This window comes from Schistocerca piceifrons, chromosome 4 (genome assembly GCF_021461385.2).
Source record: "Schistocerca piceifrons isolate TAMUIC-IGC-003096 chromosome 4, iqSchPice1.1, whole genome shotgun sequence".
In the NCBI taxonomy this organism is placed as follows: domain Eukaryota; kingdom Metazoa; phylum Arthropoda; class Insecta; order Orthoptera; family Acrididae; genus Schistocerca; species Schistocerca piceifrons.
In genome coordinates this window covers 831172730-831200030 of record NC_060141.1, presented here as the reverse complement: position 1 = coordinate 831200030, position 27301 = coordinate 831172730, and the positions used below count along the sequence as shown (strand labels likewise).

The following is a 27301-nucleotide window of genomic DNA, read 5'->3' as shown; positions in this document are numbered from 1 at the left end:
GCAACTGCTGGTATGCATAACTTACTGCAATCCATACCTGTCTGTAACTCATGCTCTGAATATCGCACAAAACTAACTTTCCCTATCCTAAACAGAGGTGGCGTTACATTATGCTAGGGATTATAGTTACCACTTGAACTAGCTGAAGACAATCGTTTCAACTGAACTGCCAAAGAACATTAAGTTCCCATCTATGGCTGATTTCGTTAGACGCGAATTTTCCGTGATGCTTACTGGTAAAGCTTGATTAAAACAACGATGCTAAAAGTAGCATCATGCCATTAATTTGTAAAGACAATAAGATATATTTCAGAAAACAGTACGTTAGTGAGATTAGTTGACATGTATAATGTTAATAATAATGAAATCTAAAGGCCAAATGTTTTAATTTTTTAATTGTACTTGAAAATAGGCTTATAACGTGAAACCTAGGTTGTGCAGTAACCATAATAAATTTTTTGAAAAAATACAAAAAACAGTATTTGTTAAGTTTTAATTTTTGGTAATGTACAGACGACAGGCATGGATTCTGACTCTTAACAAGTACAGTAGTTCAGCATGTTTAAACTAAGACAGTGGTGACAAAGAAAACAGAAATTAAATTTTTAAACACATTTTATTCTCAAATCACATATTTTACAACAGTTGCGCGAAAGACATGGCACCAGCGGCAGTGGAGCCCAAAAATCGCAGCTTAATGCAGCAGCAACTTGGACAAAATGGCCCTGCCAGATGCCAAACACCTAGTGGCATACCGGACACATTTCCGGCCGCTCGTCATTAATTGGCCGTCATTTTAAGGCCGTAGCTCCGCACGAACTGTGGTCATCTGGAAAATAAACGATTTTGGAAGCGATCTGAGCAGATATCTTAGATTGTTTGCAAATGATTTTGTTGTTTATCGTCTTGTAAAGTCATCAGAAGATCAAAACTAATTGCAAAAAGATTCGGATAGATATCTGTATCGTGCAAAAATTGGCAATTGTGACCCTAAATTATGAAAAGTGTGAGATCATCCACATGAATGCTAAAAGGAATCCGTTAAACTTCGGTTACACGATAGATCAGTCAAATCAAAAGGCCTTAAATTGAACGAAATACGTAGGAATTTCAGTTACAAACAACTTAAACTGGAAAGAACACATAGGAAGTATTGCGCAATAAATCTAGTGAGGAGACTGCCTCTATGCTTGTCCGACCACTTTTGGAGTACTACTGCACTGTGAGTGATCCTTATCAGATAGGATTTACAGAGTACAACGAGAAAGTTCAAAGAAGGGCAGTACGTTTTGTATTATCGAGAAATAAGGGAGTGAGTGTCACGGACATGATAAAGGATTTCGGGATGGACGCTATTAAGACATAGGCGTTTCTCGAAGCGGCAGGATCTCCTCATCGAATTTCGATCGCTAGCTTTCTGCTTCGAATGCGAAAATATTTTGTTGACGGCGACGTACATGGGTAGAGTCCGCGTTGCTTCCAGAGCGGGAAGGCGTGCCGGTCCCCAGCACGAATCCTCCCGGCGGGTTAAGCCCGTATTACACGATGCGCCTGAACCAGCGGCCCTAACGTGCATACCTGTAACTACAATCTGGTTCACTTCCGACCTATTACACCATTCACGCGGGATATACCTAGGGCGCATGCGCAGCAGCAGACGATCGCGCGAGCAGCAGACGATACGCGCGAAAAGAAAATAGAACTGTCTGATGTCTTGTAAAGTCGTTCGTTCTACCGCCCGCAACTCAAGGGCGACTGGAGCGTCATACGTTCAAATTACTTTGTGAGCTCAAGGTTCCTATTTAATAAGAAATTGTTTTTTTACAATTGTATATTAATAATTGTTTTTCTCTTATGTAGGTTAGTACTGTTCTGAATTACAGACACTTGGTTACACAGGTATATGTATATTGAAATTTACAATTATACAGCTTATTGCACATGGAGGATCCACTTGTTTTTGGAGCTATTGCCCTAGCAGTGACAGTAAATCTGCGGATTAGGGCAGAACGGCGACGAAAACGAAAAGTCAGACGTTGTTATGTTCGACCCTGGCTGAAAAGAAGGGGCGAAGGCAGGGGAATATATTCGCTGTTAGTGAAAGAACAGAGGCCCGAAGATTCGCAAGTATATCGGAACTTCGTTAGGATGGACATGGCCTGTTTCGAGTATCTGCTGTTTATGATAGAAGACGGATTTAGCAAGGGGAGGCTGTCTCACAGTCTCGAAAATAAGAATTAAATAATATCATACGTTTTGTGATCATACCACACTAGATCACTGATAAAATACCGGTAAACGCCCTGTGGTGTTGCTGGCTGGTTGCAACATTACGTTTCCTGGCGAATGGGAAATCTTTTAAAGAGTCTAGCTTTCAGCAACAGAATAACACAGCTCACCATTTCAAAAGTTGTCGTGGATGTATGCACTGCAATTTGCAGCACTTGAAAGGACCAATACTTTAAGGTGTACTTGTTTTATTTGTCCAAGTTTTGAATATACGCTATATAAGTGCTGCTCAAGCGTTTTTCAGTCCTCGTCTATCGCACTGGGCGAAACTGCACAGACTTCGTCGCCTATCACTGCCAGTTTCTTTTCTGGCATGCTGAAATAAACAAGAGATGTAATCAAAACAAACATGAACTTTCGCAAGCTAATGCATTACGATACGAATCGAAAACCACAGTGTGGCGCTATATGCATACTACTCAGAAAAACTATTGCCGACGAATCGTATTATGATACAGCAAGTCACACTTACACCTTTCCTCGCTATGTGCCTAAATTAAGACGCTTAACGCCTCTTTGCTCCATTTCATTTCTACAATACGAAGCTAGTATAAAAGAATGTGCGGAGATCGTATCTGTTCTTTCGCACATCTCCGAAAGAACAGATACCATCTCCATGTATAGTTAAGGCTAACAGGCCATAGACCTTCTTCTTCTCTGCGGATGCACACGCATTGCCCGAACTCTTACGGGACTCGATCAGATTGTCTGCCGCGAGTAATGAGTGTAATGGGCAGGGGCACTACGAATGTAGTGTGTGGACAATAAGTTAAGAACGTGGGTCTCACGGGGAGCGTGCAAGGGATAAATCCCTGCAGTTGCGCTATCCTCTGTGCCCTAGGTGGCTCAGATGAATAGAGCGTCTGCCATGTGAGCAGAAGATCCGGGTTCGAGTCCCGGTTGGGGCACATATTTTCAGCTGTCCTCATTGATGTATATCAGCGCCTGGTGACAGCGTAGGGTCTCGATTTAGTTATCATTTCTTAGTATAAAAGAAAGTCTATTGGTTAAAAAAATGGTTTTTCTCTGCATTTATGAAAACCTACTTACTGAAAAAAAAAAACGCTGAAAATTCCCAACACGAAAATCTAAAATGAGCCACTAGCCACCAAACAGTAAGCAAATATCAAGCAGAAACACTGCGGTAGCCCCTTTTGCGCACGCGCGTTATCGCTGCCTAGTACGCATGCGCGGATTGACGACAGTTTAGAATTGCTCGCTATTCTGGCGCGCGCATTGTCTGTAAATTTTCGTAGTTCCACCCCTTCCACAGCTAGATGTCTGTCGCGGTAAACCAGTACCGTTTGCGGCGAATCGTCGTGTAACACCCGCTTTAGTGTCGAGGTCCGGTGTGCCAGCCAGCCTGTGGATGGCTTTTTAGGCTGTTTTCCACCTACCTTGGCGAATGTGGGCTGGTTCCCTTTATTCCACCTCAGTTACACTGTGTCGGCGATTGCTGCGCGAACACCGTTTGCACGTACGCGTACACCATTATTATTCTACCATGCAAACATTTGAGGTTACACTCATCTGGTATGAGACGTTCCCCGGGAGGAGGGCGGGGGGGGGGGGGGGGGGGGGTTCGGTATGGGGCGGCGGTGGGGTGGGTGTGGACTGCTGTGGCCTATTGTGGGTTGTGAACTATTGAGGGCTACGGCGGAACGAAGTCTCTCCGTCGTTTCTAGGTCCCCAGTTTAATACATACATACATACATGGGGAGAAACGATCATCATAAATAAGAGAAATCAGAGCTCTAATGGGAAGGTGCAGGTATTCGTCTTTTTAGTGTGCTGCTCGACAGTGGAATAATAGGGAATTATTGTGAATGTGGTTCGATGAACCCGCTGCCAGGCACTTATGGTGTGATTTGCAGAGTAGCTAAGTAGACGTAAATGTAGATTGGTACACCATCGTGAGTCCTCCCTGGTCCGCATCCACCCTGTACAGGGCGCCTTGCTCTACCATTGAAATGCGATTCGCAGTCAAGTGGGCGAGTAATGACAGATGCTGTTCATTCTACAGAGGAGACAGGATCAACAGGAGAGTATAGTAGTGAGGTATTTCTCGTACCGGTATCACTCTCGGGAGCTCTTCCAATACACCGATTCGCAGCAGCTGCCAATTGTTTGACAAGTCAGGGCGGTTTGCAGCTGCTTACGAACGCCAACCAACTCATCCCGTTTTCGAAAACAGCTTTCACAGCGGGGCTTCATTTTATCTCGTGCAATGTGTTACAGGACAATGAACAGATAATTTTAAAATAAGCCTGCTGATTATCTTTTAGTCTGTTGAGCTGATAGCTGCGAAATGCATGTAAGAATTGAAGCAAATACACAAAACGATATTTCTATTAAGGCAACGCAAACACCTGGGGTAAAAATTATTAGTTTCCTAAAACTTTTTGAGATTAATTAGAGTTGTTAGCAAACTTGAAAACAGAGTTAATTTAAGATAATGTAGATAACATGTAGGGCTACTACACCTTAAGGTAAAACTAGATGTAGCACAATATGTTAGTTGGAAGATCAGATATAGTAACTATTATCACAAACGCCAATTTACTACAAATTACTCATACAATATGTACAGGACAATGGTAGCTTCCGAAAATTCTCAAAACGCGCGTTTATTTGCGTTGATATACAATGAAATTAAAGGATGATTGTACTCTTTGGTAGTAACTGTGAACCAAAAACGCGTATTTGCTGTGAAATAAGTTGCATATCCAAAACACTCAAACCTGTAACATACGAAAATTCTCAAAAATCATCTGTTCCTCACGTAAATATAAAGTTAAATTAGAGAACGACTGTTTTGGATGAGGATAGAAGTAGTGTTCTCAAAATTTTTAAAAAAGCAGGATATGTTTAAGTCTTAGCAAAAAGAGGTTACTGTAGCGCTCGCGAATGTTCAAAAGTTCACAGTATATCACAATACAAACGGGTACTGGTACAATCAGTGAAAGATTATGCAGACGTTACATGAACAGTAAAATATGCGAATCTACGACTTCAGATACGCACACGAGTCTTGTACATGCGGCCTCACACTAAGGAATATTCCGAAGTCGGATTTTATATGTAAATAAACTTGCGAATTGCACGGATTTTTCACTTAGCTCTTTCTAAGCTGAAGAAGAACACTGCGGCGTGAGTAACTAAGTCAAAATCGCTAAAATGTGCAGCACCAATAAACTATTTATTGTGTTCACTTGGCTTCTTCTTCTATACGGATATGCCTGAATCCCATTTCAGTTTGTATCATGTCCCTCATACTGTGTAATGTGTAGATATTCCACTTACTCAATTTAAGCATTTTTATTGCTTGTACCATCATATTTTCCGTTGAGTGCTGTCATTCCTTCCCGCTCTACATCATCAATAAGTTTAACAGTACGTCATTGCAGTAAACGTTGTCGTGTGTTTCTAATTAGTGTACTTATCTTAGAGATTGGGGGTTACTTACTTATTATAATCTCAAATATTTAAAACTTCCATTTATAAAACCGATAAAGTTCCAGACTCCTGAATCTATACCTAATAATGTATATTTATGGTAGCCAGTTGAGAATACTACCATGAACACTCATTGACTGTGATTTTATTTCCGTTCTTCTCATACTTCCGATTTTGATAAGTGGATTTAGCTTTCGTTTTGTAGCTAGTTTTGCAAATAAGCTACGACAGTACAATTTTTCCAATGGGTCTAACAGAAAAGAATTATTTGTTATTACGTTATTTGTTATTGCGAAGTCAAGATTTCCCGTTACAAACCAAGTATACATTGTGTTAAATAACACTGTTCTTAATTCGTGGTGTAGATGAGCTGCGATGGGAAACGCAATTCTTTGTTTTATGCCCATTTCCTGATTTCTAACGTTGCGCTGAATACAAACTGAAACTAAAATGTATGCCAATATCTCATTCTCTGAATGTTTTATTTTCAGCGCATCGCCTTCATTTGTCAAAATTGGATGTATGGAGTACAAAACCGCCGCTCTGGACTACATATCTTGAATCCAATGAATTCCTGGAGGTGTAAGGCCTATGAGCACATCCCTGGGAGCTAGTGGGGAAGTAATGACGTCCCGAGTGAGTCCTCGGACTTCAGAAGTAAATGCCTTAGAACAACGAGGTTATTTCATAGGCAAGAAAATAGGACAAGGCTCCTATGCCACTGTCCATCTTGCCGATTACGTGGATGGCCAAAGTCCGCGGAAGATGCGACTTGCTTGCAAGATATTCGACAAAGAAAAGGCGCCGAAGGATTTCCTAGAAAAGTTTTTCCCTCGCGAGTTGGAAATTTTGACAAAAATAGAGAACACAAACATAATTCAAGTTCACAGCATATTGCAACGAGGACCACGCGTCTTCATCTTCATGCGCTATGCGGATAATGGCGACCTTCTGGACTTCATAAAGCGCAACGGAATAGTACCAGAGCAACAGGCCAAGGTTTGGTTCAAGCAGATGACACTTGGACTCCAATACTTACATGGCAAGAACATTGCACACCGGGACCTCAAGTGCGAAAACATACTCCTCTCCCGCAGGTTCGTATCTATGGGCTCATACATTCTCGTCTGTTTCGTGTAATGTTGGATCCTGTGGAAGCTACACCTGTTCAATTGTTATCGAATAGAGAAGACCCTTCATATAGAGAAGGCAATGTAAAATATCATCGTCAAAATAATTTACTTTCACATTAGTATAATACACTTATTAGATTTTTTGTAGTAAGCGTAATAAGAACACGACAGTATTTGCTAGGCATAGTCGTACTGGAGACGGCGTGGCTGTGCCTTCTTTGGACCTGTGAATGCACTTAACCAAGTAGTTATATGGGGATGTATGGTTTAACATGGACTCCAAGCCCCAACCAAACTTGGATTTTAGACACATGTGAATTATTGCTAGAACTGAAAGAAACGATTAAAAAATCTCAGGACCATCCAAAGATTCAACTCTAATATTTTATTCGTATTCTGACACTTAAACATCGACGGGTACATGTAACGATGTATTATTTTTTGAATTTCGTTTCTGTGCATTGCATTTTAATTTGAAATGTGATCATCGTCATCAGCCATTTGACATCTCACTGGGTGAGTCAGTTCAGAGGCTGGAGGGAGACAACGGCAGACCACCTCCAACAGGACCATGCCAAAAAAATCACTGTGGTGTTCAAACGAATCTCTAGACCCTTTACCATTGTGCCAAGGTCATGGAGGAGCAGAGGAGGGGACTGGGAATTGTTTCATATCAGCTTCAGCATTATCGACCATACCAGGAACCTAGCCATATGCCAAGGGTATGTACTGGGGAGAGGGGGTGGGGGGGGCACCCCATTCTCCACATCCCCCCACACCCCTGTTCAGCAGCCAAATACTATAAAATATCTTATTTAGTTCAAAATTTTGCCAACTATGTTTGTTATTGCTGACTTCCAAAAATTCGTTTAAGTCACATTGCTAAATTTCGTTTGAAGCTACGTATGTATCATTCGCCATGGAATACTGGAACGAGTAGAGAGTACATTGCTCTATAAATAATTAAAAACCAACATTTCATTATAAAATATAAATAACAAAATATGAATTCTTGTTTATTGAAAATGAGTTTTACCTGAAACGTGAAATAAAACAGTTTCTGTTTCAAATCCCGCTTGCTCTTCTCACAAGCAGATGGCTGTACTGTAGATAACGAATACTTACTGTCACTAGCAAACGTCTGCAACATAAAATAAGCCAAGTTCGATCTGTCAACCACGATATCGTACTGCCACCAATAGCTTGCTGTATGGTTAAAAAGCAACAGACTTGTAATTAATTATTTTCCGCATCTAAGATCTCGCAATATTCTAAAATATCGGCCAAATGCGTCAGTAGCGCAAAACGTGCGATGTTTTCATTGATTTATCTAGGACCTATTTGAGGTTATCTAGAAGAAAAAAAATTTTAAGGCTCAAGTCAATTAATCTGATTTCATGTACACTTGCAGTGTAAAAGAAAATGCAAGTTAATTTCTGTAAATACACATGTACGCCAATTTAGAATTGAAAATTCCGTCCATACTGCAATGCATCGTTCCGTGCCTGATAATAGCTGACATTTAAGAGGGAATCGATGTCATAAAAAAAGGAACGTGACTAGTATTATTAATGCAGAAAAAACATGTTGGCTAAAGTACTACGCTGAGCAGACAAACACACAAGCAAACTGACACTCTGGAAGTAACTAAGTAGGACTAATCTTGATATAAATCGTAATACATCCTCAGGGTAAATATTTCAGCATTTAAATTGTTCTCAAGCACCAGGTTAGGAGGGCAAAATAATGAATCATGTTAGTCACTAGAAACGTATAACTGATGACACTGGTTGACAGTTATTTCTATTATTACAGATGACAAAGGTATACTGGAGGCTATGTACATAACAGCAGTTTGCGATCGAAGCTAAGGTGCCTAAGGCTGTCTAAAAGCTTTATAGACCATGTTTCCGATATCATGTTCCCACATCTACGACGTCTCAATAAAGTAAAATGTCTGGAAAATACGTCAGCAGTGTGAAAAGTGCGATGTTTACATGGACTCTGTAGGATCTAGTTAAGGTTAACTACAAGAAAAACACGCTATAACGCTGAAATCAACTTCTATGAAGTCACAGTATTCTAAAGTGTGTCAGAAAATGTAATGAAAATGTAATGTTTACATTGCAGCAGTATCTAAATACATAATGTGTGTATGCAATATGTGCAGTTGTATTTCTGGAAACTATGGCTTACAAAAATAAAGCCTGCAACCAGCTACACCACGACATACACACAATTGTCTTATTAGGGGTGGGAGGAATAAGGTGTCCTTACTACCAAGTACCACTTAAACTTTAGAAGGACATGGACTGCTTACGCATACATGACCAACAATAGTAACACTGAGACATTTACAAAGATAAGGTCTGAATTGATATTTCGAAATGATACAACTACTTACCATGTATTGTGAGACATCTCCAATTTTGCAAGCACAAATTAAATACTGTTGCTAATAAATTCTCTGTATAACTCATTAAAATTAATGTCTATCACAATTAAGCACCATCGCTACGAAAATTCAATTTCGTACGCCTTGCAAGTCTACGACCAGCCTCCATTGATACAGATGATAAACAAATGCCGCAACGGAAGTTAAAGAGCTGCTGTTCTCTATAACATGTACATATGTAGATTTACCTGTGGAACTACACTGAAGCGTCGAAGAAACTAGTATAGGCATGTGTATTCAAATACAGAGATGTAATCCGGCAGAATACGGTGCTGCGGTCGCTAGTGTCTGGCGCAGTTGTTAGATCGCTGCTGCTGCTACAGTGGCAGGTTATCAAGACTCAAGTGAGTCTGAACGCGGTGTTACAGTCGGCGCACGAGCGATTGGATACAGCATCTCCGAGGCAGCGATGAAGTCGGGATTTTGCCGTATGAACATTTCACGATTATATCGTGAATATCGGGAATCCGGTAAAACATCAAATCTCCGACATCGCTGCAACCGGAAAAAGATCCTGCAAGAATGGGACCGACGACGACTGAAGAGAATCGTTCAACGCAACAGAAGTGCAGCCCTTAAATTGCTGCATGTACTGTATCAATGCTGGGCCATCAACAAGCGTCAACGAGCGAACCATCAACGAAACATCAGCGATATGGACTATCAGAGCCGAAGGCTCACTCGTGTACCATTGATGACTGCACGACACAAAGCTTTACGCCTCGCCTAAGCCCGTCAACCCGACATTGGGCTGTTGAAGACTGGAAACATGTTGGCTGGTCGAACAAGTCTCATTTCAAATTATATCGAACGGATGGACATGTACAGGTATGGAGACAACCTCATGAATTCATGGACCCTGCATGTCGGCAGGGGACTGTTCAACCTGGCTGAGGATCTGTAACAGTGTGGGGCGTGTGCAGTTGGAGTGATATGGTACCCCTGATACGTCTAGATACGACTCTGACAGGTTGACATGTACGTAAGCATCCTGTATGATCACTTGCATTTAATCGTGGCCATTGTGCATTCCGACGAACTTGGCAATTCCAGCAGAACAATGCGACAACCCACACGTCCAGAATTGCTACATCGTGGCTCCAGAAACACTCCTCTGAGTTTAAACACTTACGCTGGTCACCAAACTCCACAGACACGAAACACTACTGAGCATATCTGGAATGTCTTGCAACGTCCCATTCAGAATAGATGTACACCTCCTCGTACCCTTACAGATTTATGGGCAGCCCTGCAGGATTCACGGTGTCAGTTCGCTCCAGCACTACTTCAGACATTAGTTGAGTACACCCCATGTCGTGCTGTGGCAATTCTGTGTGCTCGCGGGGACCCTACATGATATTAAGCAGGTGCACCAGTTTCTTTTTCTCTTCAGCGTAGTTGTGTTCTAAAATTTGGTGAGTCGCAACCGGAAATGATGTTAGAGATTCTTCCGACCCTTGAGGCTGCTACAGCTGAAATATACACTAACAAAAAGCCCTCGATCACATCGTTCCATGTGCGGACTTCCAATAAGCCAAGCTTAAACAAAACGACCATAAATATGACGAGGTGTGATACTGCAACACTGCAGTGTGAGGACATGGCATTGCCGGCTGGCAGAGATGGGATATCGACATCGCAATATACAGAAAGCAGAGACGAAATAATGTGATTACAGCAGCAGTAGCGGTGTAGAGATACCAATAATTGTCAGAATAATGTAATTATCTTTTATAACATAGTCGTTGAAGAGAAAAAAAGAAGTCATCATGTACATACCTAAACAGTTTTGTACAGTGATCAAACACACAATGCATTCTGTTGTGGTCTCCAGCCTAGTAATAGCACGTTCTTTAACAAAGAAAAGACGTAATTGTTTCCCACAGGTGCATGTCTGGACACTTTATAATATTTATAATGTGGTTACCAATAACGTTGAACCGCACTGATCTTGAAAATGGCCACATCCAGAACGTCCAGCTGGCAGTCAGAGCGGTCTGGTATAGGGGTGGGACTGTGGGGGCCATACACCGACAGCGCCAGAGGGTCCTCTAATCCCTTGGGATTAGCAGCGCGAGAATGCCAAGCCAGATGGTTGGTGTTGAGATTTGACCCAACAATGAATTTGTCAAATGATGTCAAGGTACGGAGATCAGCCTCAAGAAGTGGCAGGTTAGGGCTCAAATACGCCGCAGCAAAAGTTATAGCACCAAGGCGGATAGAAACAGTGACTGCTGCGGCCCCTATATGTTCGAGTGGTTGGAGAACCTCGTGATTATCGACGAGTCACTTATGCAAAAGCATTGCCGTGCCCCCACCTCGGAAATGGAGTCAGTCAGTGTGATAGCAAAGTATGTTGCGGAGACGAAAATCGTCGGTGGGTTTCTGAGACGAGTCAAATGTCCACGTGGTGGTCGTAGAGGAAAGTGTTCAGTTGAGTCTTCATACCTTTAAGGCCATTAGCAGTAAAGATACAGACAACTAGATCCCGAGGGGCTGGTGGTTGTGTGGTGGGCAATTCGCCATTATAACAAAATCTGGTTGAGCCCTTCAACAAGGGCGATGACCCTGCAATAGGCAGGGGTGGGCGTGGTGGCTGGTGGAGAAGGCGCCGCAATAGAGGGTTGTGGCACTTCAACAGGTGGGCAGAAGAGGCTGCAGCCTGTCTTTCAGTTTGGTGGGCATTTGTATGCGTCACAGAAGACGGAATCTTTGATCCTCCACCGCATTTCCCAGCCTCCAGCGGCGGCTGGGACAATCCATCTGGAACAGTGTGGATTCATTTCCCACCTGTCAGCCGAACTCCAAGTGCTTCGGATCACGGAACATGTCAGCAAGGGTTTTAACTCCGCCATGTCGATGCCAGCGGTTTTCTTGGACCTGCAAAACGCATATGACAAGATCTGGCAGGACAATCTTGTGTACAAAATTCTGACGTCTATGAGAAGATCGCTGATAATTTCCTCCACGACAGGACTTTGTTGGTTACTCAGCAAAGTCAACGCTCCATCTTATGTCACATCCTTTTTAACGATATGCCAGTCCTGCCACCCGGCGCTTTATGCCACAGACCAGCTCATTGCTCGCCTCCAGAGGCAGGTGGACGCGGCTGTGGCCTGTGTGGTTCCAACAAGATTGCCCTCAATGCCACGTAAACTACGGCATTCTTCTTCACTGGCCTGGTGGTCAGCAGCACAAGGTCGATGATATACAGTCAGTTAGTAGTAAATGTATTTCCATTACTGACTGGTGAGATATATGTACAGTATTTAACAATCTTTTCCGAGCATTGCTGGCGAATTGAATAATAATTTAGTTTTTACGGTGAATCATGTAACTTTCTTGGCAAATGCCTTTCTGAGATTGATATCTGAAATATTCCTCTGTGATACAGCCAAGGTGGAGATTGAGTTAATAATTAAATCACTGAAGACTAAGGACTCTCATAGATATGATGGAGTGCGTAGCAGAATAAAGTACTGTGCTTTAGATGTTAGCCCTGTATTTAGCCAGATTTATAATTTTTCCTTTAGGAATGGTCAGTTTCTCAATGATTAAAATACTCAGTAGTAAAGCCACTTTATAAAAAGGGAGAAAAGGATAATGTAGACAATTTTAGACCTATATCTATGTCATCTGTGTTTGCTAAAGTTATTGAAAAGGTTGTGTATGTAAGGGTAATTGATCATTTTATATCACACGATTTGCTATCAAATGAGACAGTTCAGCTTTAGAAGTCGTTTAACAACTGAAAATGCTATATTCTCTTTTCTTTGTGAGGTACTGGATGGGTTAAACAACAGGTTTCGAACGCTAGGCATATTTCTTGATTTAACTAAGGCGTTTGATTGTGTCGATCACAAAATATTGATCCAGAAGTTGGACCATTACGGAATACAGGGAATAGCTCACAACTGGTTCACCTCTTACTTTAGCAACAGACATCAAAAGGTCATTATTCACAATGGTGAGAATAGCTGTGATGTGGGGTCTGAGTGGGGTACAGTCAAGTGGGGGGTGCCCCAGGGATCAATGTTGGGGTCACAGATGTTCCTTATTTATATAAATGATATGCCCTCTAGTATTATGGGTAATGCTAAAATATTTCTGTTTGCTGAAGACACTAGCTTGATAGTAAAGGATGTTGTGTGCAACATTGGCCGAGTTTCAGATAGTGCAGCGCATGACCTAACTTCATGGCTTGTAGAAAACAAACTAACGCCAAATCACAGTAAGACTCAGTTTTTACAGCTTCTAACACACAATTCAACAAAACCTGACGTTTTAATTTCATATAATGGGCATATTATTAGTGAAACTGAACAATTCAAATTTCTAGATGTTCAGATAGATAGTAAACTGTCGTGGAAAGCCCATGTTCAGGATCTTGTTCAAAGACTCATTGCTGCCATTTTTACTACTCAAACGGCATCTGCAGTGAATGATCGTTCGACACGAAAATTAGTTTACTTTGCTTATTTTCATTCGCTTATGTCGTATGGTATTATATTTTGGAGTATATATTCCTTACTGTCATTTCTAGTTAACAATATAATAATATTAACTTATTCCCAAGAATGAGCAGCTTTCACTCAGTTAATACTTGGCAGAAATCAAACCTGCATTTGGATCGGACTTCCTTAACTCTAGTGCAGAATGGTGTGCAGTATACTGCTGAATCCATTTTCAATAAGCTACCGCTCGAATTCAAAAATCTTAGCGGTAATCCACGCGCTTTCAAATCGAAACTGAAGAGTATCGTTATGGGTCACTCCTTCTATTCTGTCGAGGAGTTCCTTGAAAAATGAAGTTGATTCTTGTTGTATTGTTGACTGCGTTTACTTAATCTTATAGATAGACTTTTTTCGGGTTCATAAACATTTTATTTTTATCTGTTATTACTTTTATGTTGTAATTCCATATATTGACATGTTACATGACCTTGGAGATTTGCTCCTCGATTAGGTCCTATGGAACTTGACGTGTGTGTAAATAAATAAATAAATAAATAAACGGCGCCCCATCCTCCGTCACATCATCACTATTGCAGGCGTCCAGGTCCCATGATTCCAAATACCTAGGTGTCCGGATGGATAAAAAACTGCTCTTCCACCGCCATGTCGAATATGTAACCCAAAAAGGACTAAAGCTGATAAAAGCGTTGTACCAAATGTTCACCAGCAGGGAACCCAGCACCTGCAGAATAAGGTGCTCTGATGGAGCCTGCATGCCCCTCCCCTCACGAGGGTAGTTACCCTCTACGAGGAAACTGACATGGCAACTCTCAAGACATCCATGTGAGAGAAGGCGAGGCGGCTCTATACCAAAGTGGAAACCCTATGCGACACAGTCGCTGGCTTACAAAGCATTGGCACAACGCCTCCCCTGCACTGGCACTGACACCCTGTTCCTCTCATCATCCTTGAGGACTCCAATTCTGACCATGGCTAACTATAGCACTGAAGCGTTAGTGTTGACTTGACCCCTTGATGGATATCGACTATCAGAAACCACCAGTGTTGATATGTACTGTAGTTTGCAGTTAGTTAAAATTTGCCCGCGGCCTGAACTTCCACCGTTGGAGGGTGGTATGGGACTTCAAGTCCCACCACCACACCTTCAACGTGCACTCCAGTGATATCTTGGAATGACATCATTGTCGAATGGAACAGTTTTACTATCCACCAAAACAGTAAGACCCTGAGCCGCCAGTGAAGCTGTATTTCAACCCCCCACAAAAAAAAAGAAAAAAAAGTTGCTCACTCCTGCGCTTATGATTTGTTATGTAAAATAGTGTATAAGGTTTACTCTATAATTGGAAATCATCCACGTTAAACAGTCAACTGTAACTGTCTCAATGTGCAACCCTTGGTGTTGCTCTATATATGCGCCACCACCTCCAAGTGAACTTGACACTCCACCTAGGCAACTTTATAGAGCTACAGAAACAGGCTGGTTATGTTAATGTAGATTTATAGAGTAGTTTTGTGAGAATAGGATGTGAATCCCACATGAGGCATTTTTAGTTCGACAGGTAGTATCCGTAAAGTCAATGCCCTTTACATGAATCAGAAACATACATTTGCAGAACCACATAGCGTTTGCTGTCCATGGATCATCCTTTTCATGCCAATGATTCAAACCACCAATACACTGTTCCATCACCATTTCCAGTATAAAAGTACATGCCTCATCCGGTTGCTGCTTAGTAGTAAGAGGTCACTCGTCAATTGATGTTAATCTAACCTGCTGAGTGCTGTATTTAGGCCACACTAGTCCTAGCATGATTTCAGCTGAACGGTTTTGAGACGTTGGTTCTGGAAAGGAAATTGGGTTCAGCACATTTCTACATTATATATTCGTATAGACTGCATGTATACTTTTTCTCACCACATGCAGCTGCACATGGAAATTTAACAGCTATCACCAAAGATGCTTCCGGATTTGTACAATAATCACACTTTCAGATGTCCTACTCTTTACAGGCTGCACATGCGAGAACATCGCTGAGCCGGTTGGCAAGAAAATTACAATTTTTTTCTATAGAATGCATACTGACACGTGTATTTCTGCGGAAATTTATGATGCTTCTGGGACCTAAAACTGCCATGACAAAATCAATGTTGTTATGTAGGTGTGTGGGGCATATTTCTGTAGAAATCGCACATGTAGTGGCATCAGGAGGTGTCCCTCATTCTCAAGACTACTGTAGTGACGTAACAAGACTGTTACGCCACTTGAGGTAGCCGACAGAAAGGCACGCGTACTCACACGTCGACGGGCGTCAAGTCTGGAACAGGATAACTATTGAATGGTAGCAAGAAAAGTACGTAGCTGCTTTATACTTAACTTTACTGTATCCTTGTGATACATCTCTCTTGACTATACAAATGCGACTCGTAAGATACATGCACTGTTACAATTGGCGCCTTGCTAGGTCGTAGCCGTGGACTTAGCAGAAGGCTATTCTAACTGTCTCTCGGCAAATGAGAGGAAGGCTTCGTCCGTATTGTCGCTAGCAATGTCGTCGTACAACTGGGGCGAGTGCTCTATCGTATCTCGAGACCTGCCTTGTGGTGGCGCTAGGTCTGCGATCACACAGTGGCGACACGCGGGTCCGACATGTACTAAATGGACCGCGGCCGATTTAAGCTACCACCTAGCAAGTGTGGTGTCTGGCGGTGACACCACAACTACGACTCTGGTATCCATTGTTCTGCAACTTTTGCTAACAGAAATCACAATACATACCAAGACTTGGCTCTGTGCCTGTTGGATCTGCTGGTGCAACCAGAGAATGGATGGGTCTCCTGATTAGCAGCTACAGGTGCGCCGTGTCTGCTGGAGAGCTGAATGCCAGAAAGCTAGTTCACTTTCGGAACTCATTGTGCACTTTAATTTACGTATTGCATGATTGAGATTTTACCATATACAGAGAGGCTTGCAAAGGGCCTTGGATGCAAGAAGTAATCGGTTGCTGGTGCTTTGGTCATCGTATTGACGATGTCTCCAAAATTATTTGTCCTTGTCTTCAAGCAGAGCACAGAAGACGTATGTTAAACGCTTACCTAAATGCTGTAGTGAGGAGATGGAAAGTATCCTGTAGTGAGGAGACGGAGAAGGGAGTGAATAAAAAAAATTCAAAGATCTGTTTAAAACAAAGCAATTTATTTATTGGTAGACTACATGATAGTATTTTGTGGTAGCAACAAGTCGGGTGTACGGTCGTGCCACAGACGACCCTGTGATAGTGGCCCCAGACAACTCTCAGTACTCAGACTAAGCAGAATACACAAAACACGTAATGCCCAATGGCTGCATCTGATGCCTGACATTTGGCACCTCGTGGAAGACGTTCTCTGTAGGCACACAATTGTATGACCGCCTTCTATTGCTACAAATGCTAAACAAATGTCACAATATGTATTGCAGGACATCAAGACTTTTTCTATAAGTACACCCACCTCCCATAGCTATTTCAATAACTTTTGCTGTTTATTTCTCGAAATACCTCCATGTCTCCATTCTAAGATGTATAGGTAAATACTTGGTTTTAAATGAATAACAAGTAGCACAGTCCGATATATTAACACAAATACACTAATAACACACACTAAAACAACCAGCACACCACAGTAATTTAATCAAACATTATAACCATAAGATGCAGACACTCACTGCCTTTTATATAATATAATAAAAGACACTTATGTAGGACTCATGAATTTCCTAAGGTAATAGTTACCTACACAAAGCTGCTGCAGTAGTTAGATTCTTCTCGGAAAAGTGTTAAGTCGATATTAGCAAGATCACCATGAGGTGGGAGTGTACACAGCAGATTATCTATTTGTACAAAATAATGTTCTGAGCCTAGATGGCTGCAAGTGGAACAATGGCTTTCTGTTAATGGTAGATAGTAGGTCAACACCTCATACTGGTGTGTGTGAAGAAAATGGTTCCTGGAGATTTACTATGACCGTGAATTTGTACTCAGAAAATGTTTAAAGAAAAACTGCACGAAGTAAATTAATATTGTATAAACCCCAAGAACCCTTTTTACTTCCGGAAACTTCAGAAGCAAGCCTCTATATGAGAAGTTGCCCAGTCCTGTTAATAAAATCCATTGACAGTGAAAACAGTAAAACATTCTGAAGTTAATTTGATAAATAAGGACACAGTATACTGTAATTTTGCTTACCAGTAACAGTTACTCTCAGATAAATCTGTATCTAAACACGAATGAATGGAAATATGACGTTAAGTAGCATTTAAACATAGATCAAGTACTTTGACAGCTGTTAGATTCAAAGTTCTCTCTAATACGTCAACTTAAACCAATGGCGAGTAAGCTACTTCTTTGTAATTGGTCGGTGTAAATAACTTTAATGGTGGATGCCTCAACTTGCACGTCTGGCCACATTTCACAGTACAACACACAAAGCGCATGCAACGACTAGTAAATGCACTGAAAAGCAAAAACAAATAAATGATGCCAATAACCACTGTTAGAGGTGGGGTCAACAATCACTGAAGGTGAACAGTCTTCGCAATACGCTACTGTGCCTTTATTTACGGAGAGAAACGTTAAGAGGTGGTCTGTTACGAGGCAGAAAGAAATTAAATCATTTACAATTACGAGTTTCTCGAAGAGAGGAATGGTTTTCAGTCATATCTCTTCTGGGTCGGCGTGATGTGGTGACGGCGGTAGAAGCAGCTTGAAGTTGCTGATATGATTCCTTTAAATTTAGCCAGTCGTGTCCTTGGCATTAATATATCCTCTTTCCTTACATCCTGTTTCGGCTGGCGGTCGTAGTAAGTTGTGTAGCACCCATTTGTCGTAGGCCGGAACAAAATAACTATCTATGCAGCACTTGAAGATCGTAGTAGTTCAACTGCAACTTTCACGCACGATAGTTTGGCACAGTCCGCACGTCATTGCGAAGTTAGACAGTACTTCTACGGTTAATATTCGTGGTTCACGATAACACTGTTCCCGCGAAAACAGTCACTTACGTAGCAACACAGTTCACAGTTTCCACATTGGCTGTTACTGTTTTAGCATACGTCATATATCATAGCCAAGAAAATGAACAGTATTGAATTCACAGTTTATGTAATGCAGCTCAATTCTAAACCGACGACAATACTCTCTTTTCACGAGTGCACTGTCCCTGCCACAGGCATAGTTCTCCAAAAACGAACAGCGTTCGCGTAATAAAACGTCCGTTTAGAACGTCCATTATAAACTCAAATTTCAACCCGTGTCTAACACGCGGAAGTCCGGCGAAACCTACACCGTTAAACCTACACCATTACTACACACGTAAGAAGAAATCTATTACATAAGGAACTCTTATAGAAATCGGCAAAGTAAACATAGCCACAGTTAATCATCTGAAGCTCTTTTTCCCGTGCTTGCTTTAACAATATGTTTGTTTTTGGATAGGGTCCGCCTTTAGCAAAACACAATTTTGTTTTTTAACCTGAACATGTTTCAATGCAGTTGCAGCATCTTCAGTGGGCTTTTATTTCTCATCTTTCTACCAAATGGTGTGGTTTTTCCGATGTGTTGTGTTTGTGCAATGACTGTTTTGTTCCACAGTTTGCCATCTTCAACCACTTACACGTTTTCTTTTTCCTCATCCTCACCACTGTCAGACACTATATATTGAGATGCCAGTGTCACTGTTTCACTGTTTAAGAGCTGTAAAAACAAACATGGCGGACGGTGGTTGTTTTTACAGCTCTTAAACAGTGAAACAGTGACAGTGGCATCTCAATATATAGTGTCTGACAGTGGTGAGGATGAGGAAAAAGAAAACGTGTAAGTGGTTGAAGATGGCAAACTGTGGAACAAAACAGTCATTGCACAAACACAACACATCGGAAAAACCACACCATTTGGTAGAAAGATGAGAAATAAAAGCCCACTGAAGATGCTGCAACTGCATTGAAACATGTTCAGGCTAAATAACAAAACTGTGTTTTGCTAAAGGCGGACCCTATTCAAAAACATAGTCACAGTTAATGTTCTACACTATATAATCAAATGAAAAATGTTCTACGTGACCAGAAATATATGTATGAAGTACAAGGTAGTAAAAGAAAAGAAAGCAATTATATCTCGTTATTAGTCGTGGCATCACATGTGCTAGTACAACACGTCGAGATTTCCATTATAATATATGGTGCGGCAACATACCGGTGCCCGTAAAGAAGGCAGAAAAACATGATGTCCAATGTCACTCACAGATAGGCAGAACCACCTGGGGAATTTCAAGTCATTGCTCATATAATCAAGCATCCCCACCTCCACACTCGTCGATAAAACTACAGACTGCATGGGTGTCATGGTATAAACATATGTTACAGATAGAGGCCTGCATCTACTGTCGGACCTCGCAACGTAGTATCTACAACTACGTCGTTTACATCATCGTTAACTCGAAATTCCCTAGGCGGTTCTGATTACTTGTGAGTGACATCGGATGCCTTGCTTCTCCGCTTACTGTATGACATGGTGCTGCTCTATTCCCTACAAACTGTAATGTCGACATGTTGTACCAGCATGCAAGGATAAAATGTTGCCTTACTATCTACCATTAACAGAAAGCCACCTTTCCACTTCTAGCCATCTAGGTTCGGAATACTGCAAATGTTGAAGAGGTGATCTTTGGTGATCTCAACTTAACATTTTTCTGAGTAGAATCTACACTCCTGGAAATTGAAATAAGAACACCGTGAATTCATTGTCCCAGGAAGGGGAAACTTTATTGACACATTCCTGGGGTCAGATACATCACATGATCACACTGACAGAACCACAGGCACATAGACACAGGCAACAGAGCATGCACAATGTCGGCACTAGTACAGTGTATATCCACCTTTCGCAGCAATGCAGGCTGCTATTCTCCCATGGAGACGATCGTAGAGATGCTGGATGTAGTCCTGTGGAACGGCTTGCCATGCTATTTCCACCTGGCGCCTCAGTTGGACCAGCGTTCGTGCTGGACGTGCAGACCGCGTGAGACGACGCTTCATCCAGTCCCAAACATGCTCAATGGGGGACAGATCCGGAGATCTTGCTGGCCAGGGTAGTTGACTTACACCTTCTAGAGCACGTTGGGTGGCACGGGATACATGCGGACGTGCATTGTCCTGTTGGAACAGCAAGTTGCCTTGCCGGTCTAGGAATGGTAGAACGATGGGTTCGATGACGGTTTGGATGTACCGTGCACTATTCAGTGTCCCCTCGACGATCACCAGTGGTGTACGGCCAGTGTAGGAGATCGCTCCCCACACCATGATGCCGGGTGTTGGCCCTGTGTGCCTCGGTCGTATGCAGTCCTGATTGTGGCGCCCACCTGCACGGCGCCAAACACGCATACGACCATCATTGGCACCAAGGCAGAAGCGACTCTCATCGCTGAAGACGACACGTCTCCATTCGTCCCTCCATTCACGCCTGTCGCGACACCACTGGAGGCGGGCTGCACGATGTTGGGGCGTGAGCGGAAGACGGCCTAACGGTGTACGGGACCGTAGCCCAGCTTCATGGAGACGGTTGCGAATGGTCCTCGCCGATACCCCAGGAGCAACAGTGTCCCTAATATGCTGGGAAGTGGCGGTGCGGTCCCCTACGGCACTGCGTAGGATCCTACGGTCTTGGCGTGCATCCGTGCGTCTCTGCGGTCCGGTCCCAGGTCGACGGGCACGTGCACCTTCCGCCGACCACTGGCGACAACATCGATGTACTGTGGAGACCTCACGCCCCACGTGTTGAGCAATTCGGCGGTACGTCCACCCGGCCTCCCGCATGCCCACTATACACCCTCGCTCAAAGTCCGTCAACTGCACATACGGTTCACGTCCACGCAGTCGCGGCATGCTACCAGTGTTAAAGACTGCGATGGAACTCCGTATGCCACGGCAAACTGGCTGACACCGACGGCGGCGGTGCACAAATGCTGCGCAGCTAGCGCCATTCGACGGCCAACACCGCGGTTCCTCGTGTGTCCGCTGTGCCGTGCGTGTGATCATTGCTTGTACAGCCCTCTCGCAGTGTCCGGAGCAAGTATGGTGGGTCTGACACACCGGTGTCAATGTGTTCTTTTTTCCATTTCCAGGAGTGTAACTATTGCAACAGCTTTGTGTAGACCATTATCACCTTAGAAAATGCATGCATTCTACATAACAGTCATACTATAATATATTATATTATCTAACAACCAGTCCTCTGTACCTTATGGTTGTAATGTTTAACTAAATTATCATGATGTATTACTTGATTTAAGGTGTGTTATAAAATTATTTGTGTTAAAATATTGCACTGCGCTACTTGTTAGTCATTTATAATCACTTGTTTACTTATATATCTCAGAATGGAGACGTGGGAGTACTTGGAGAAAAAAATTAGTAAAAGTTCTGGAAAATTATGGGAGCTGGGTGCGCTTACAGAAAAGTCTTGCAGTCCTTAGGCTATAAATCACCTTAATATGCATTGCGGCTTTTGTTTAGCATTTGTTACAGTAGAAAGTGGTCATACAATGATGTGCGCACAGAGAACGTCTTGATTTAGGTGTCAGGCGTTAGGCGTTATGTGTATTCTGCTAAGCGGGAGCACTGTGGGTTGTCTGTGACCATGATCAAACATAAATGCACTTGGTCGACTGTGGCGTGAGCGTTTGCACTGGCTGGTTGCTGCTACGTAATACTGTTACGCAGTCTGCCAGGAAATAAAATGTTTTCTTGTTAACAGAACTTTGTATTTATTTATTCACTTCCTATTTTCCATCTCCTCACAACTGGACTTATGTAAGTATTTAACACACATCATCTGTGCTCTGCTTGAAGAAAAGGAGAAATAATTTTGGAGACATCATTAACACGACAATCACAGCACTGGCAGCCGATTGCTACTTGCATCCCAGGTCTCTTGTGAGCCTCTCTGTATATGGTAAAATCCCAATCGTCCAATACGTAAATGAAAGTGAACAGTGAGTATGGAATTCTTATACCTGGCAGATGTGGCACAGTTGTAGGTGCTAATGATTAGTCCCTTCTGTTCTCTGGCTGCACCAGCAGGCGGAGAGCAGAGTCTCGGGTTCGCAGTTGCTCAGGTTTGGCTAATACCAACAACAGCCTTGCGGACCCTACCTGTCGCTCAGGTTGCACCAGCAGGTCGCAGGAGGCATGGTGTTGTCGTGCTGAGCCGCCGATTCTCCGGTTCCACTGCACGTGCACGCTATAAATAGTGAGGTTACTGTACAAGTGTATAACCACAGGAGCGTATCGCCATGAAACCATCGGTTGGGAGGCTGGCTTTCTGAAACCCCATGCAAAGCATGTGATGTTACCGGTAGACTTGCTGCTCCCTATTATAAATGCGAGAAAGGTTTTTTTATGCCTTACACGGGAGAGCGTTACTGTGGAAGTGTTAGACATAATCGTTTTCCTCCCCGCAAGTAGCTGTGCATGGAAATTTAAAACCTATAACCAAAGGTTGTAACTCATCATCTGTTATCGATAATGCTGCTCATGTAACCATTCAGTGTGTGTGTGTGTGTGTGTGTGTGTGTGTGTGTGTGTAGGAGGCATACCTGCTTATACCCAAATTGCTTTCCAGAACCAACACCTCAATACAGATCAGCTGAAATCATGATAGGACCAGTGTGGCACTCAAGAGGCTTGATTAGCATCTTACTACTAAGCAGTAACCGGATGGGCTAAGTGAGGCATGTGCTTTTACACTGGTAACAGTGTGGTGGTGGTTTGAAGCATTGGCATGAAAAGGATGATCCACGGACGGCACACACCGGTGCTTCTCTAAATGTATGTTTGTGTTTCGTGTAAATGGCACTGACTTTGTGGATACTGTCTGTCGAACTAAAAGTGCGACAATTTCAGCAAACGATGTATCAAATATTAAATCTGAGGCACATATTCCAAGTAAAGTAGTGTCCTCTGAACAACACATGGTTGAGGATACGTCAAACAGAGAGAAGATAGAAATTTCATCAGGCAAATAGCATAAATGTTGATTTATCCTCTCTAAAGTACTTTAGGATGCGAACAGGCGAATAATGCTTGAAACGCAGTTGTAGACTGGAATCTCGAAGATAAAGTGCAAGCTGGTTTTGAGATGCTTTTTTCGTAAGTCTTCATCAACTTCAAAAATCACAGGTCTTGGTAGAGTGCTTTTACGGCCAAATTATGTTGGAGCTATGTCTTGACGTAGGATATCACAATGAGGAGGCAAACGTCTAACATTGGTGCATCATCCTCGCTCGTAATTTTGAATTGAACGTAAAGATATTTTCAGAGAATATACAGCTCTCACCATACTTCGCGCTTTTGTGTATGGCACCTGGAGATCGAATCTTAAATTTTCTACGTGTATCTCTTCCTACAAATCTCACAGAAAGTTCCTTGAACAGTGTAATATCAGGATTTGTTGTCATTTGACTCATTTTCGTTTCGAACACGCTATTTTGACACCAATTTCACACACGCGATGACAGCAAGCACAAACATCCAGATTTCTAATAAGTTTTTGTTTGAGAAGCACACAGGCACTATTGATAAGACTTATATTTGAAATTGTAGTATCACAACAAAGAAATTGCACTTTATCCTCGAGACTGTAGTCTATAATAGCATTCCAAGTTGTTCTTTATTTCCACGTGAAATAACTATCAGAAGACGTTCTTCTTTTGATTTTCGCCAATGTAAAGCAGACAATCCTTTACCATCCCAGTGAACAGTCCCAGCGTCTGGTACCTCGTCTTGAAAATTAGTTTATGAATTATTTTAATCGAGGACTTAACTACAGGAAATTTATCAGTGTGTATGCAACTGCTTCAATGGTAGCTTCAAGAATGAACACTGTATCTTTCATGCTTAACTGACACCTGTCTATGTAGCACTTGTGATTAATTTTGGAGTAATGAAATTTTTCCATGTAGTTGTTTTACGAGTTCCAGGTTCTTTTTTCTCGACCACAGTTTAGAAATCATCTTGTAAATGCAAGTCATTTACAATCAGAATGTGAGACTTTTGTAACAGTTCATAAGATGATGTCGAAGGTGTTAGCATGGAGAAATATTTAGCACGTCGTTTTTCTTCCTCAATAGTCCTGAGCCGCGACCGTTCCTCTTTAGCCAGTTTCTGTCCACTCCAGCTAAGTGGCCAGGCTAACCTGGTTCTGTCTGATGCTTTAAGAAGATTCTATCTTCATTTAATTTCGTTAATTGAAGTGCATCGGCGTGTGCAACGTTAAACAAATCATTTAACTTGTTAATAAACTCTTGTCGGCACTGCTCAAATACGTTTTGGCTTTTTGTGGCTTTTTTTTGTAATTCACACTAGCCTTGATGTATATTCACTAGTTTCTTCACACAATTAGGTAAACATTTGGTAGGTATTCGCCCATTTTCCCAAAAGGTAATGTATTCACGAATATTGAGATTTACACTTCATTCACATTTAAATTTACTTCACATATATAATAAAATAAAACTGCCAGACCTTGTCCATTAGAGGGCAGTTTTGAACCTTTTATTTGATGTCTTACGGCACCTATTAAAATATATATGCCTTTTAGAGCTACTAAATAATTTATCTGACTAACAACAATACGGTTAGTAACAATGTTACAAACACATCGAGACAGGAGCGTGCATTTGCCTTACTAAGCAAGTACTGCCGACCTAATGTGTTTCGATACAAGTCAGCAAGGGTTATCGAGGTCCTACGTTTCTGAAAGTTTATTTAAAATTGTTGTGAAATTTTAGAAATAGATTAAAATTGTATGCATACAAAAAAGTATTTCAGTATTTTTGGGATATCCTAGCATACATGTGGAAATTAGCTTGCACTTTCTTTTACATGATAGCCATACGTGACATAGCATTAATTGATTGAGGCCTTTTTTTCTTGAAGTTAACAACAACTAGATCATAAATAAATCAATGTAAACATTGCACTTTTTGCGCTGCTGATGTGTTTTGCAGACATTTTAGAATATTGTGACATCTTAGATCTGGAAAATAATTAATTTACGACTCTGTTGCTCTTTAACCATGCAGCAAGCTAGTTTTCGTTTTAAGCAGAACGTAATCCTGCTGCGTATTTCTTGTTGTGGTGTTTTCTTAAAAAAACAGTTGCTAGTAGCAGAGCAATCCTTTCGACTGCTTTCCCTGTTGCCTCCTGCGCTGAATCATGCCTCTGAGACGTGTAAGGGTGCCACAGTACGCCCTCCTATTGACCCAACCTCAATGTTCCAGTTTTAGTGTGTGACGTAACTATCCGCTCCCCTACCACTGTATACTTGTACTGGATTTTAAAAAAAATAATAATAATAAAGGCGATGACGGTTCTGCAGGGAAAGGTATATCTTTCGCTAGTATTCTCCACTCTTGCGGCTCTTCCACCGGGATAAGAACAGGAGTGTCAGAGCTACAGACATTACTGAAGAACGAATAAAACAGTGGCACCCGTAATCCGAACAGTGTTTTCCTGTTGCACCGCACCGCACACTCCAGAATGCTTGTCTTGAAATCATGAAGGCTGTGGAAGGAGTTCGAGAATTAATTCGTTGTTTAAAACTGAAAAAAATGCGATAGGACTTCTCCCGCGAAGTATTCAAAGTGCATTAGACCGCTCGGCAGTCGTTACACCTGCCGACTCGACCGCCACGACAGCGCTCTAGCTGTCCGACTCCGACACATGGATAAGCAAAACGCTAAGATTACACTGAGGCGACAAGAGTCATGGGATACCTTCTAATATCGTGTCGGACCTCCTTTTGCTCGGCGTAGTGCAGCAACTCGGCGTGACATGGACTCAGTTGCAAGCACCTACAGAAATATTGAGCAATGCTGCATCTGTAGCTGTCCATTTGCGAAATTGTTGCCGGTTCAACATTTGTTCACGAACTGACCTCTCAATTATGTCCCATAAATGTTTGATGGGTGAGCGAACCATCCGCTCGAATTGTTCAGAGAGTTCTTGAAACCAGTCGCCAACAATGGTGGCCAGGTCACACGGCACACACTTTGTCATCCATAAAAATTCCATCATTGTTCGGGAACATGAAGTCCAAGAAAGGCTGCAGATGGTCCCCAAGTAGCCGAACATAATCATTTACAGTCAATGATCAGTTCTGTTGGACCAGAGGACCCAGTCTACTCCATGTAAAGACAGCTCACATCACTATCTAGTCACCATCAGCTTGCTTAGTGCCTTGTTGACAAAATGGGTCCATAGCTTTGTGGGATCTGCGCCACACTCGATCCCTGTCATCAGTCTTACCAACTAAAATCTTACCAACTGAAGTCGGGTTTCATCTGACCAGGCCATCATCGCCTGACGTATGTGGAACGGAGTAATATGTCTGCTCATAACACTTATAAAAGGCAATTAAGACACCACCTCTCAGCCTCCCTTTTGTCAGAGTATCGCTTAC

At 42.2% G+C, this 27301-nt stretch overlaps 1 protein-coding gene across 1 annotated transcript in view; it reads left to right on the top strand.

Annotated features, from left to right (window-relative positions):
- The first annotated feature begins 6369 nt into the window (after window positions 1-6369).
- LOC124796376 (testis-specific serine/threonine-protein kinase 3) overlaps window positions 6370-27301 on the top strand; it is a 41746-nt gene continuing 20814 nt past the window's right edge. Inside the window, exon 1 of the mRNA XM_047260537.1 lies at window positions 6370-6842. Within this exon, the coding sequence (XP_047116493.1) occupies window positions 6370-6842 (473 nt within the window). The remainder of the gene's footprint in view (window positions 6843-27301) is intronic.